The sequence below is a fragment of the Xiphophorus couchianus genome, chromosome 22 (assembly GCF_001444195.1).
Source record: "Xiphophorus couchianus chromosome 22, X_couchianus-1.0, whole genome shotgun sequence".
In the NCBI taxonomy this organism is placed as follows: domain Eukaryota; kingdom Metazoa; phylum Chordata; class Actinopteri; order Cyprinodontiformes; family Poeciliidae; genus Xiphophorus; species Xiphophorus couchianus.
The window spans coordinates 10884026-10897895 of record NC_040249.1 but is presented as its reverse complement, the minus strand read 5'-3'; the positions used below and the strand labels follow the sequence as shown (position 1 = coordinate 10897895).

Genomic DNA, 13870 nt, shown 5'->3' with positions numbered 1-13870 from the left:
CGAGTCATATTACCGACCCAGGGGTGCAAAATTGGGCTTGTTAGCAAACCATTCTCACATTAATTCAATCTTGGATTAAGATTTTGGAAAAAACAAATCAACTGAAATCAAAAACATATTTCTGTACTTACAAGTGCGTTCTCTATTCCATTGGTAGCATTTACATTTTAGCAATGAAGACACTTGGACAAAATGATCCAGAAACCAAATTCAGCTTAAGGGATAGTTCAGGACCTTTTTCAATTGAAACTTTTTATAGTAACACATATGTTAACAAGAACAGATGATTAGATCCATGAAATAATAGTTATTCTGAAGACTTGACTTCAGCTGAAATTACTTAAACAGTAAGCTTCAGATTTAATTGGATGAAAGAGACTTTGCAACAGTTCATTTTAGCCAGAAAGTATACAGTTAAAGTATTTACGGTTGAAACAGTTTTCAAAACCGCAGTTACCTTGCAGGCTGATATCAGCACAAAAAACAAATGTTGATTGAAAGTAATACTGAAGATATGACGAGCTGCTAGCTTTTTTACTAGAAGTAGAAAAAAAAAAGAACAGCAAAAGATGGAAATTTTAACTGTGTGTTTACTTACTGGAGTTTTTAGAAGTGCGGCTTTGCTAAAAGAGTAGTCAGTTAATGTCTTACCTGCAGTAGGTAACTCTCTTTATGTCTGAATTTATTTAAAATCCAGATTAGCTGGTCCAGGAGGCTGAAACTAATGGTTATTCCAAGAGGTGCCAATAAAAAAAGGGACTTTTTACACCTTAAAATAAGTCTAAGGTGAAAAAAATGTCATTGTGGTTCATGCAAACACGGTTTTTGACAAATACTTTATTGTTTGAGAATTTTTCCTTTGACAGTGCTTAATTTAAAAAGAGACATGTTCAAAGACAAATCAAAATAAAAAATAAGTACAATGTAACCCACATATGTACGAGGAAACTTTAAATCACTCTTATGTTTCAAATGGAGACCCCCTTCTGCCTTCAAATCCCATGTAAAAATCTGAGACTTTTTTTTCATTGGATTTGAAGGCAGGAGGACGAGCGCTATCAGTGATTCACCTCTGGGAAACAGATACTGAGATCAAAACATGTGAATTGTTCCTGGGTCTTATTAAAGAGAACAGTATGACAATGTTCTGCATGCTTCTGTTTATTGCAAACTCTCTGAGCCATCTTCAAAAGATAAAGTCTAAATAATATGTTATCAACACCTCCTCAGTCCTTGCAGTGAGAGCAAATATCAAGTCAACATCGGTGTGCCTGCTGACTGTCAGTACATTGGTTGGTGGTGCTGAATCGAATTAATAAAGCTCTTAAACACGCCACAACATAACAGGATCTTAACAGCCATGGCAGTGTTGCTGCCTCTCTGCTTCCCTCCTCCCCCCAACCATCACCACCCCACCCAGCTCTCTCCTTTCCGCTTCAGAGGTTTCATAAATATAGCTAGCTTCCAGGGAAGGAGTGTTCACCCTCTGGGTATACCGGTTTGTTTGTGCTTGCTCTGTCTTTTTTTTTTTCTCCTTAGCTCAACAGCATTTTAAAAATCATCAACAAATGATCCACAATTTGTGATAGCATCATTTCACCTATCAGCGCAGGACCAATACGCGAAGGGCTGGCTCGCAGCCTCTGATCTGGGAAAACCCCGCATGTCATTGATTTATGGAGCGTGCCGGGCCGTGTGTAGGAATTCATTTGCCTTTCAAACAAGCCTCCTCCTCTAGTCTTCTCTGAGTTATCTTATCTCAGGAACAGGAGAGATGAAAGAAGGACATTTAGTACCACTGTGCTACACCAAGTCTGTTTTGTACTTGCAACTGTAATTATATGAGCGTGTGTGCTTAAGTTTTCTTGTGATGCCTTTTTTACTTGTTGGTGCATCATCCACGGCACCTTAAAACGAATCTTCATGAGCGTCTTGACATTCTTATCAACAAACAAGTTGACACGAAGGTCAGAAAGCATCACTTTAAGCTGATCAAAGAAACCGTGTTCCGGATCTAAAACGTGTGAGCGTCACTGTGGGAGATTCTTGTTTTTATCTCCTCACACGGCGGTGTTAAAACAAAGGGATGCAGTCAGCTGGTGCTTTGGGAGTGATAAGAGAATACCTGCTGAGACACCCGAAGGGGTTGAAGAAACACTAGAAGAAAATGAAACAAACCAACCAATGAGACAGTCATACCCACACACACACACCCCCAGACGCACGCCGACAGGCAGACTTCACACTCCACTTGACACACTGACTGTCAAAAGATGGATCTGATTTATTTCACCTATCTCATAATATATGTAAAACAGAAATCTTTTATGACCAATTTTAGAAGCATTAAAGCTTGGATTTGAAAATAAAATGGCAAATCTGTACGTTACTTATATTTGCTTAAGTTTTAAATATCCATCCATCCATTTTCTTTACACCCTTGTCCTTAGTGGGGTTGGGAGGAGTGCTGGGTTAGCGAGACATGTATGGGCGAGAGGCGGGGTACACCCTGGACAGGTCACCAGTCCATCGCAGGGCAACACAGAGACAGGATAAACAACCATGCACACACACACCCACCCCCCCCACACACCTAAGGAGAATTTAGAGAGACCAATTAACCTGAAAGTCATATTTTTGGACTGTGGGAGGAAGCCGGAGTACCCAGAGAAAACCCACGCATGCACAGGGAGAACATGCAAACTCCATGCAGAAAGACCCCGGGCCGGGAATCGAACCCAGAACCTTCTTACTGCGCCACTGTGCAGCCAAGTTTTAAATAGTGTAAGAAAAAATAAGAGGTGGAATTAATGATTAGCTAACTCAAATAATGGTGTACGAGTCAAATAGTAGGTTCCTAAATGAACTTTTATAGATATTATATAGTGTTGCACAGGTTTATATCACAGGGAGAGCACCAAAGTAAATCCCATCATGGAAAGTAGGGTCTTATTTGTTCACAGGTCGAAAGGCTTGAAGAAAATTGCTACTTATATACTGAATGATAAACATTGCCTATTGATTACGGTTGACTCATACCAGTAGATATAGAGTTAATATTTCACAATTTTTGAAGTGAACTTCCATTAAAAGACCTTTCCTGTAGAACTCTATTTGCATCTTGATTTAGTATGAATCCAGATTAGTTGGTTTTTATAACTGAAGCTAGGGATTTTCACTTCAACAACCCTAAAAAGCTGAAAAGGTAAAAATCTGTTATAGCTATTTATTCAGATACATATTTTGAATTTTATAGCAAAGGCACATGATATTTACAGATAAGCTAATGATTGCCTCTGTGGGAAGTGGAAGTAGGGGACAGTGGGATGCCATTGATTTTCTTTTGTGAAAAACATGTGGAGAAAAGTATGTAAATCTTTTCTGGACACAGTGTAAAAACCAAAAATAGCAGTTTTGGGGAACGATTGATTATTGATAGTTTTCACTGCCTCACTATTAGATCAACAAACATTTGACGTGTCTTGGTTTCACAGGACTGTGATTAGTGGTGAGTAGTTTTAGCATCTTCTTCTATGTAACTGATCAGCTAATTCTCTGTAAATATCAGTCCAATAGATAATGAGGCTGAAAGGTTGAAGATTCATAAAATAACACTTGTGAGTGTCTTCATTTTGTAAATTACTTGGTTTCAGACACGGTAGCGTATTGCTAGCTCAAGAGGTGCCAACACCTTGGACCTCTACTGTCTTAAAACAACTTTAGTTTCAAAAATGTTTTAGCAATTTATGCTACAGAGAAGCCAGTGATTATTTAAAAAAGCAACAGAAGCCTATGAACCTCAAATTATCTGTCTAAGTGAAATGTGCAAAGAAAAGATACTGTAACGGCTCATTTCCACTGAGGGGTATGGCACAGGTTGATGCAGTTCAGCACGCTAGCTTATGGTACAACATATTGAGGAGAGCATTTCCACTAGCAGCTGGACTCTCACTGGGCAGGTGGGGTTAAACCCAAATTCTAACACACTAGTATGTCTCAGCCTTGTCATAATCAGTGATGTATTTCTTTCTCCCAATCTGTGTTGTGTATTGCCAGGAGCTCCGCTCTAACCACACTGTACCATTGTCCTATGGACCTATAACAGAACGGGGACCATGAATGGTGCAGTATGGGTCAGCTGAATAAACTGCTTTTACAATGGAAACAGACAAAATAGCCTACTTAACCGCACCGACCCGTGCCGTACCCGTCAGTGGAAACAAGGCAAAATGATATCCGTAAATAAGTTCTTAGTAGAAAAAAGTAAGTCAGCATAAAAATCAATAACTTCACTTGATCCAAAAAACTCAATATTTCTGTTTTTTTTTTTAATGGATCAGAAATGGTATACATGTTTTGTCTTCAGCACTTATTGCACTCACGAGGGTCACTGATGGTACACCCCCACCTCCCTTTTCTCATTTAAAAAAATAAAAGGCCTTTCTGTCAATAATTTTGACACTTTAAGAATTCTAGAGTTTTACATTGGAGCTTGTTTAAGCCCATAGAAGGTTCTTTTGGTCTTGATCCATCTTGGACTCTCTCTCTATTTCCATCTTATTTAAATGTATTCTAAGTAAAGAGCTATCTACTGCAGGTAAGGTATTAACTGCTAATGACCTTCTCAGAGAGCCTCACTTCAGAAATCCTGAACTACGTCATTACTCTCTCTGTTTCCCTCCATGCCAGAGACGACGGCTTAGTTTCATTTAGCAACACCACTGCGCCCTTTCTCCGAGAGCTGTTGGGAAATGAAGAAGAGCTAAAATATGTTGTTAATTCATGGTTGGAAAAACACGCATTGTGGGAAAAATGCTATTCCTCTATCAATGTTACCCAAGGATAAAGTCAAAGTACTGTATTTTAGCCGCAGCCCTCTGATCTACACTCCACTCATTCCCAATTGCCGTCCTCTATTCCATTCTCTCAATGGATCTATTTCTCGGAGCGAATCGGGTTCATCCTCTGGCCTCAGCCATTGAAAAAAGGTCAAGCAGCCGAGCAGAATGGCAATAACGCCCCTGAAATGGTACCATCAGTGGAACATGATTGATCAATTGAATTCCATAGCACAGAAAAATGTGGGATTAAGTAGAGTATTATACGCACAATGAGTTGAGGCATGATGTTCATTCCAAGTTCATTTCGCCTCCCTCCTCTGCGAGCGGATCAGGCAATCAATAGCGGCCTTGCATATCATATATCACCGCTGCCTCGCCCAGGAGAGAACATAATCTGCTGCAAATTTAGAATGACAGATTTGTACGGGAGCTGAAGCCCTCATCCGCTGTTGGTGGCGCAGTGTTAGAAGGAAAGGGAGGGTGGTGGGAGGCAGCCAGGAGAGTGCAGGTTCCTGGAATACTGGGCTGGAGGTTTTAGCTTAAGATTCTTTTTTTTTTTCTTCGTCTTCGTTCAGAGCTCAGGACATGATGAGTGAGCAGTGGGAGAAGTGCAGTAGTGGCGGCAGGCTCCCTGCCTGGGTTGATAAGGTCAGAGATCAGAGGAACCAGGAAAGCATAGGCTCATTTGTTTATATAGTATGTGACCAAGTGAGGAAATGCATACGCTTGCCCTCAACGCCCCATCCTCATTCGGTGCCTGAATGTTGCATCCTCGCTTTGTTCTGCTTTCCAAAAGACAGGCAATATGTGGGGGGATGGAAAGAGAGAAGAGGTGCGGGTAATATGTTCAGGAGGAAATAGTTCAGTTAAATAATGGCTCTCTATTTCCCAGTGGCAGAATGAGCGGCTCTGTATGTAATCGGCAGTCCTACTTTTCTCTCCTGAAACGCGCTCTCCCTTACAAGTATATATTTGCACTGAAGGTAATCCATCAATTACCACAGACCTATCAGATGATGACCGTGCTGATGGTGGGATTGGGGGGCACTCGGTGGGGGGGATGCAGTTTGAGCGGCCGTTTGTGTTTGGAGAGCAAGAGAAAGTAACAGAAAAACAAAGAGGGAGATAACAGTTTTTCTAGCCACCCCCTCTCAGTCCAGTGAAGCTAAGAACATTTAGAGCAATCTGAGTTTTTTAACTTTGCATTTTGCAGCTTTGACCTGCTCAAGTCTCTTTTAGCTGAATCAGATTTCTCTGTAAGAACTATGATATACAAAGATATAAAAGCAGCACTGAATATGTTTCTTTAGCCCCCCTGTCAGTTGAGGTAACATCGTCCCGCAGTGTTAGTCACAGTAAAACTCTGTTTTACAGTTAATTAAAAAAAAAAAACATGAATACAGAGTTAATATCTTAATATGTTTTTACCATGTTTCATTGTAGAGTAGCAGGAGTAGCATGTCTAACATCACAGAAACCTCAACCGCACATAAACTATGAGATTTACAAAAAAACCATTCAAGCATTCCTCGCCATCTCTCATTCAGGTCTCAACATGACCTGGAAAATATGTCCATTTTAAACAGCTGTTCTTGAATTGCTGTGCCTCCTCTGACTTTAGTTTAATCACCTTTATGTGGAGCACCATGTGGGGTAGAGCAGGTGCACCAAATGAAGTGAGTACGGTCGTCATCACAGTTATTCCCCGGTTTGATTTCTACCCCTCGGCAAGACTTCCCATTCTCTCTCTGCCCTTCTTTCTGTCTCACTACTAATAAATAAAGGTAATTAGCACCACAAAAAATCACATACCTCAATGATACGTAAAATTATCTATTCAGGGTGTTACCCACCTCGCACCAATGATGTCTGAAGATAACCATCATCCCTCTCCACAGCAGTGGGTATACAAATGGAAGCCTTGATGGATAGCTAACCTGGATTCCCTAACTTAGTAACAGTGTTCACAGTGAAGAGTGTTGTTATCAGCAGGACATAGTGTGGAATATGGTGAACCCACCATGTTCCAATTAGTGAACATGGTGGGTTCACTAATTGGAAAAATGTTGGATTTTCAAGTTTCTGACTAATCTGTCCCCAACTGATTTCTATATACCACTATAAAAGAAATGGTTTATTTAAAGTAATGCCATGTGAATAAACTGGTAATGTTTCTTGTTGGCCCACTTCCTCCCCCTCCTTTTTTCCTTCAGATGGCTCAGATGGCTCAGGCCCTGGCAGTGACTCTCAGGGCAGTGTGGAGAGTCTAAGGAAACATCTGCGAGCTGACGCCTTCACCCAGCAACAGCTGGAAGCCCTGGACCGCGTGTTCGAACGGCCTTCTTACCCTGATGTCTTCCCCACTTCAGAACACATCAAGCCAGAGCAGGTTTGTCACTTTCTACAAAATGAATGTTTTCATTTTTGATTATTTGAGGATGGCACTTGAGCTGTCAAATAGGACAAAATACAAAGCAGGTTCCTTACTTTCCGATGCCTGATGTTCTCTTTGTTTACCAAGTTGAAGAGAATGTCCAGGAAGACCGAAGATTAGAGGTGGACACAGACTAGTGTAAAAAAATATATTACATAGGTTATAAAATGTTTTTACAAATATTAAAAGCTTCCAGCTTTCATAAAACTTTAAGAACGTTGGAGATGCCATAAACAATGCCAAACTCATTATTGCATTTTCTCCTGTTCTACGTAACAGAGAGCAACAGAAAACTTCCTCTCCCCCACCTGTTGCTGTGATCCACCAGTCAGCTGCCTAAAAGGAAGCAGCCACACAATTACAATATTTAAAACAAAGGCAAGTTTGTTTTATTGGAAATTCTTTTAAAACCAAAAGACCTAGTCCATCATAAGGAGTGAAACATGCCACTTTTATTATTATAGCTAAGCTGCTGACTTTACCAGAGAATGTAGGCTGTCTAATTCTCCAGCTAAAATCAGCTAACTTTCTGTGCAATAAACACATAAAAACTTCAGATAAATTTTGCATATGCTTATTTTATGTTTTGCTGCCTTATTTCACTATCATTCAGGCTATAAAAGTTATTGTGGGCACAGTATGAATACCTATCACTTTAACATTTTAAATTTAAGCAATGAGCTTGTGTTACGCATTTGTTTTCAAACTGCAACCCCATTACACCGTGGTATTTTTAAATACGATTGTCATTCAGTCTTAAATCTCTGGAGAATATCTGACAAAGACTTGAATTGTTCTCATAAATGCTTGAATAATGGCAGCTGGGACTTTAAACTGGGAGAGATGGCCTGGATATCCACCACCGGTTATTCAGAAAAGGCTTAAACATTGGGTCATAGTCATCACTCTGTGGCCAATTGGTTCCCAGATTCCATTGAAGCAAATTCATTCCAACAACTGGCCTAGCGCTGAGTTTTACATTTAATTAGGTTTTTACTCTACAGTCTTTCATCTTATTCTTTTTTTTTTCCTCTACAAAAATCTGCAGATGTCAAAATTGACACTAAAACCTTTAAGAAGCACTTTTCTGAGGCTTTACCTGCTTTCAAGCCAAGTCATGTTATGTTAGCCACTTGTGATTTATCTGGTTTAAGTTTCTCCACATACACCAACACTTTCTGCTCTAAACCTATTCGTTTTTGGTCAAAATGTGTGGAAGCTATTTTTCTTTGTTGGTTGAAAAGTGACATTACCTTCTACTGCATACTGGTGAACTGGTGCCTAAAAGTAGCCTTGAAACCTACAACCTATTACAGAGGATAAGCTTTATTTACATTCATTAGACTGTTAAACAACAAGCGACTATTAATTTTTCCATTGGAACTCTATCTGGGTGCCCACACAGCCTTAGCTGCGCCTTAATTGAGTTCATTTTCATCTCTGTGCGATCGTGGGGAATTACAGCGGCGATAAATCAGAGGGACAGCCCCTCAGCCTGCTTTACAGCCCCTAATGCAGCTAATTACCAAAGTGATTTCTACGGCAAGATCAATACCAAAACGAATTGGAAATGACTTGCAATCACAAAGAGTGGAGGAGAAGGTATTAAAAAGGCGAGAGGGGGGCTGAGGGAAGGGGGTGAAAAACGGCGTCAGAATGGTCCAGAAAAATCAGTTTTAATTTAATGTAATATTAATCAGCCTGTTTTCCACTCTCTCCGTGCACCTCCTTTTTCTGCCTATTTCCAACACCCCCTCCTTTTCTTAAACTGGTGAAAAGGTGGGATATTAGGCTATTAGGGGCTTGTCTGGTGTCTGCGTCAGGGCATTAAAAAGCCATTTTGAAGAGGCCAGGCTGAATAGGCCTCATCCCTCCCACACTTCTGGCAGCCATGTGGTCAGGTCATTCAGGCCCCTCTGCGCTCGCCACTCGCCCTCTGCCCAGCCCCTACCCACATCCCATCTGCATGACAAAATGGCTCTTGTGCGGCTGAGGCCCAACGGGACAGTGAGGAACATCCAGCCTAGTGCCAGGGAACAGTTGTAAGCAGACAATTAGAGTTTATCTGGGATAGAGGCAGACAAGACTGGGGTCACCAGCTTGCTCCTCTGGGACCCCATACGCCCCCACCCAGGCCCAAACCCAACACTTTGAGACAAACGGATGCACACACACTCTCTGACACAAACACTCGCAGACTCTTATCCTTTCACAGAAGAACTGGGTCAGGAAATGTCATCTCATTAACAAACAGGATTCATTGCAACTGCAAACAGAGTCTTCACCAGAGATTAAGGGGTACAAAACAAGAGATTATATGATCACACCAAGGTGTCTATCACAGCACTGAGACATAATGAGATTTGCAAAATGCAAAAGATGGGTTTTGTGGCAGCTGAGATAAAATGCTTCCAATAGAAAGCAAATAAAAGGCATACAAAAAATCATAAAACCTAAAATGAAAAATGTAAAATCCGCTTTTCATGTGTTTTTCCTGAAAGTAAGGCACAAAGGCAGAATTTGAGGTTGTACATCCCCCATATTTTTTTCCTTTTTTTTTTAAGATAAAAAAAAAAAGAAAGAAAAAAAAAACACCACATGTCTCTCCTGTAACAAAGCCCTGAATGTCTCCTCCCTTGACTGGTCACAGGGATGACTGCAGTGGAGCACAAAGAGCCAGCTGACACCCCGTCCTTTCACTCCTCTTCCAATCCTTCTCTCATCCCTCTCTCCCTCTCTGCCATCTTCTCAGACAAGCCCTAATGCATGCATACATCATCACAGGTCTCAGTGAAGCAAGGGGAGCACGGGCAGGGCTGATATTCATGGAATTTGCAGGAAATATCCTGTGCGAGAGAATCCAAGCTACACCAGGAGGTGTCACTCAATCATATTCTCTGTAACGTCACCCGAACTGGGATATCTGCTGCGAGTCTGGCATCTAGAATAAGCCTGTGTGCAGTGCATGAGCGATATTAATCAGATCGCGACCCGATCTGGTGGAATGTGAAATTAAATGAAGGCAGAGTGAGCTGCATGTCTTTGATTGCCACCTGCTCATGTGTGTGTTTGTTTGTCTGCAGGCGAATGAGTACTCCCTCCCGTCCCAGAATCCCAGCCTGGAAGATGTGAAGCCCAGCCTCTCCACCAGTGCCAGCTCCGACCTCGCTTCCAGTGTCTCGCAAAGCTACTCTGTTGTGACAGGTACAATCTGATTCATGCTGCACTGGGCCTTAAAAGAATGCGCGCAGGTGCAGCAGTGAAAGACACTTACACTGAGGTGGTCAGCTCAGTCAGTGAGAGGAACACAGCAGAACAATGTCTTCTGTGTGCTTTTAGCTCCCTAAAAACTCCTCCCTTGACTCCATTGACCAGTCTAACTTCCCAGAGTTCCTACGTAAAAAGATATATAAGCATGGTATAAAAAAAGCTCTGTGAAATTTACAGTAAAGAAGCATTGGCAGAATCCAAGATGCTGAACACAATGTTATTTTCCCCTTTTTGGAGGATTTTACTTTCACAACCCAAATTTTGGAATAGAAAAGACATAGGATTTTTTATTTTTCCTTGCCTTGCAAAAGGTGTTTATTCTCTTTAAATCTGTGTGCATTTTGACACATTAGGAAAAAATTTCCAAATATTTTATAAGGAATAAAACGTGGTTGACCAACACAAAATGTTGCATAGTTGTAAAACGAAAAGAATATGACACTTTAAAATGCAACAGAAAATGGGAAAGGTTTGCCATGCATTTGTAGCCAACCCCTTTACTGTGATGCTCCAAGCAAAAGTCATAAAGTCATAAAGGTGTAATTCAACCTGTGAGGGCATCAGCAGTTTGTTGGAAACAAATAGTGAACAAACAAAATCATGAAGACAAAGAATTTCACTGGAACGGTCAGGGTCAAAGTTGTGGAGAAGTTTAACTCCTTAACTGCCATGCAGAAAATGCTTACATGTTATCCAATGGGTCCATGAGGACACCAGTGTCGTCATGACCGTTAAGGGGAAACATGGCAAATGACCTGTACTTGTAAAGCCCATTATCTAGTCCAGAGGACCCCAAAGCTCTTTGCACTGTAGTCAGGCATGCACCCTTTCACACACATTTATACAGTGATGGTGGAGAGCTACATTGTAGCCACAGTTGCCCTGGGGTAGTTTGACAGAAGTGAGGCTGCCATGCAGTGGCGCCTCTGGGACCTCTGACCCCCACCAGCAGGCAAGTGTCTTACCCAAGGACCGAGACAGACAGAACTGGCAATCCGCTGGTTCCAGGAAGATTTTGTACTACTGGCCCCACCAAAATCAAAATCAAATCAAATTTTATTTGTATAGCACATTTCAGCAGCAAGGCATTTCAAAGTGCTTTACATCATATCAAACACAGAAACACAATGCAACATAGAATCAACAATCAAAACATGACATTAAGTCAGGTTCCATCAATAAATTTGTAATTGATTACGTTTCAAATACAATCCTAAACAGGTGGGTTTTTAGTTGAGTTTGCATCCATAGAAGGTTTACCTGTTACACTCCTACTGTGTTATATGGGACAAAATACCTATTGCTATTTTTATTCCCACTCACGCTCACAATCACACAGTTTAAAACGATGTAGACAGCATTTTAATGGGCTTCTGGTACAAGGCTCCGTACATCTCTTTCACGGAATTTCGAGCAGGGACTCCGCCGTCCCTCACGGATTTTTGTGCAATTCTATGGTACCTGTTAGTGTCTAGAATTTACAGGGTTTCCGTTACGCTCACCACCCTAAACAAGGCTTAGGTTATATAATAACACTCTAAACGTTGGACATATCAATATTACACAACAACAGGCCCATCAAGACATGGCCCTCCAACTTATCTGGCAGCTTATTAATGTAACACTTATAAGGCCAAGCTTTATAGTGAGAGTTGTGATAGGAATTTTGCTACTAATTATTACTGTAGTGACATCCACTGTTATAAAAAAAAAAAAACTACTAGATTTAAGGTGCCTCAGCAAGGCATAAAAGTCAGATATCAAGTTGTCATTTCTCCAGCTACCTGGGGTGTAAAGATATACCCAACAAATGGCCAAGAGCCCATTAGTAACCTAGGAGGAGATGCCAGTATTTGCTTCTCAGATAGAAAACTTTGTCAACATGGAGAGACACTTTGCAAATATTTTTGAAAGTCGGAAATTATTTTCCTCTCTTGATACTTAGGCACTACTTTGTCTTGGTATATAACATAAAATTCCAACAAACAATTGTATGGTTGTAAAATGAAATTATGGAAGGTGTTTTGCAAGACACTGCAGATAATGTACAAATTACAAATTTATAATCCTTCAGACAAATTTTTCGATTCTGCTTAGTGAAAAATCTCTTTCAACACACTTTGTAAAGCATGTTGTGTTCATCTTTGAGGCACAGAATGAGGTGGATTCACTGCCTGAGCCCATTAGATCCTACAGGTCTTTCACAATTACTGCTTCTAGCCTCCTAACTGGCTGCCGTTTGCCCAGAATGGCTTGCTAACAGATTGACTGTGAGTGTTTCTCAGGACAGACAGCTGCTGTCCTCGCACTGCCATCAAAGACTATCATATCTCTTTGACTGACAGCAGCTAGAATAGGACTGTGGCTGGTTAGCTTGCTACAACCACAGAAGTAAAATGGCAAAAAGCAAAGATTTGTTTTTTTCCTTCAAACTGATGGCACGTTTTCACTTTTACCTTCCTCTGAGAGTCAGCAGGCAGGCACTGTAAATGCAGTGAATCAGGTATTTTTGTAGCATTTGTATTGCTGTATGACTTCTTTAGCTCTGCGGTCCAGGCTGATAGCCACCTGGATAATTGACATATTGTTTCATTGTGATGGTCAAAGCTCTCTCCCAGGAGAGGTTAAGTTTACTGAGGGCCACACTGACTCTCTAAATACGCTAGGGTTTTAATAAAAGTCCCATAATGGTGCAGTGGGAATCAAAGTCAGCGTGTGTGTGTGTGTGTGTGTGTGTGTGTGTGTGTGTGTGTGTGTGTGTGTGTGTGTGTGTAAGGAGGTGTGGGGGGGTGCACATGTGTGTAGGCGTGTATGTGTGTGAGCTGGTCAGGAAAGAGGACAGCATGATTGAAAAACTGCAGTCGCCCATCTCATATGATCCCTCTAGTCTGGCCCCCGTCTTGGGCATGGAGTGATGGGAAAAGAAAGACCCCCTTTTTATTCCTGAACATGTGGGAGGTAGCTTTGCCCGGGAAAGTTGGGCTTCAGGAGAAGAAAGGTGTGTTTTTGTCTTTTATGCAGGGCTCCTCCTATGAAAGCGGTCTCGCTCTGGGGAGCAAACTCATAGCAGGTGGCCTTCAAGTCCACCTGGGGGCCTGGGGCCTCCTAAAGCAATGTCTCCGAGGGAAAGAGGTTGCATTAAGAGAAGGCAAAACTTTTCAAGAAGTGCAATTTGACAGAACACATCAGTGCAGCCATTTAATTAAAAAAATGTATATGGGAGCTCTGAACACAAACAAAATTAAACTCACAAGTAATATCCAGTAAACTTTATCACTTCAATGACGCAAAGGAACACATGAAGCAGTGTGTAGGTTGTTAGTGC

The 13870-nt window shown here is 41.3% G+C and overlaps 1 protein-coding gene across 5 annotated transcripts in view; it reads left to right on the top strand.

Moving 5' to 3' along the window:
• pax2a (paired box 2a) overlaps window positions 1–13870 on the top strand; it is a 37712-nt gene that overhangs the window by 11604 nt on the left and 12238 nt on the right. For all 5 annotated transcript variants that reach the window (XM_028005953.1, XM_028005951.1, XM_028005952.1 and 2 more), the window contains 2 exons: window positions 7055–7230; window positions 10359–10479. In XM_028005953.1, coding sequence (XP_027861754.1) covers window positions 7055–7230; window positions 10359–10479 — 297 coding nt within the window. The remainder of the gene's footprint in view (window positions 1–7054; window positions 7231–10358; window positions 10480–13870) is intronic.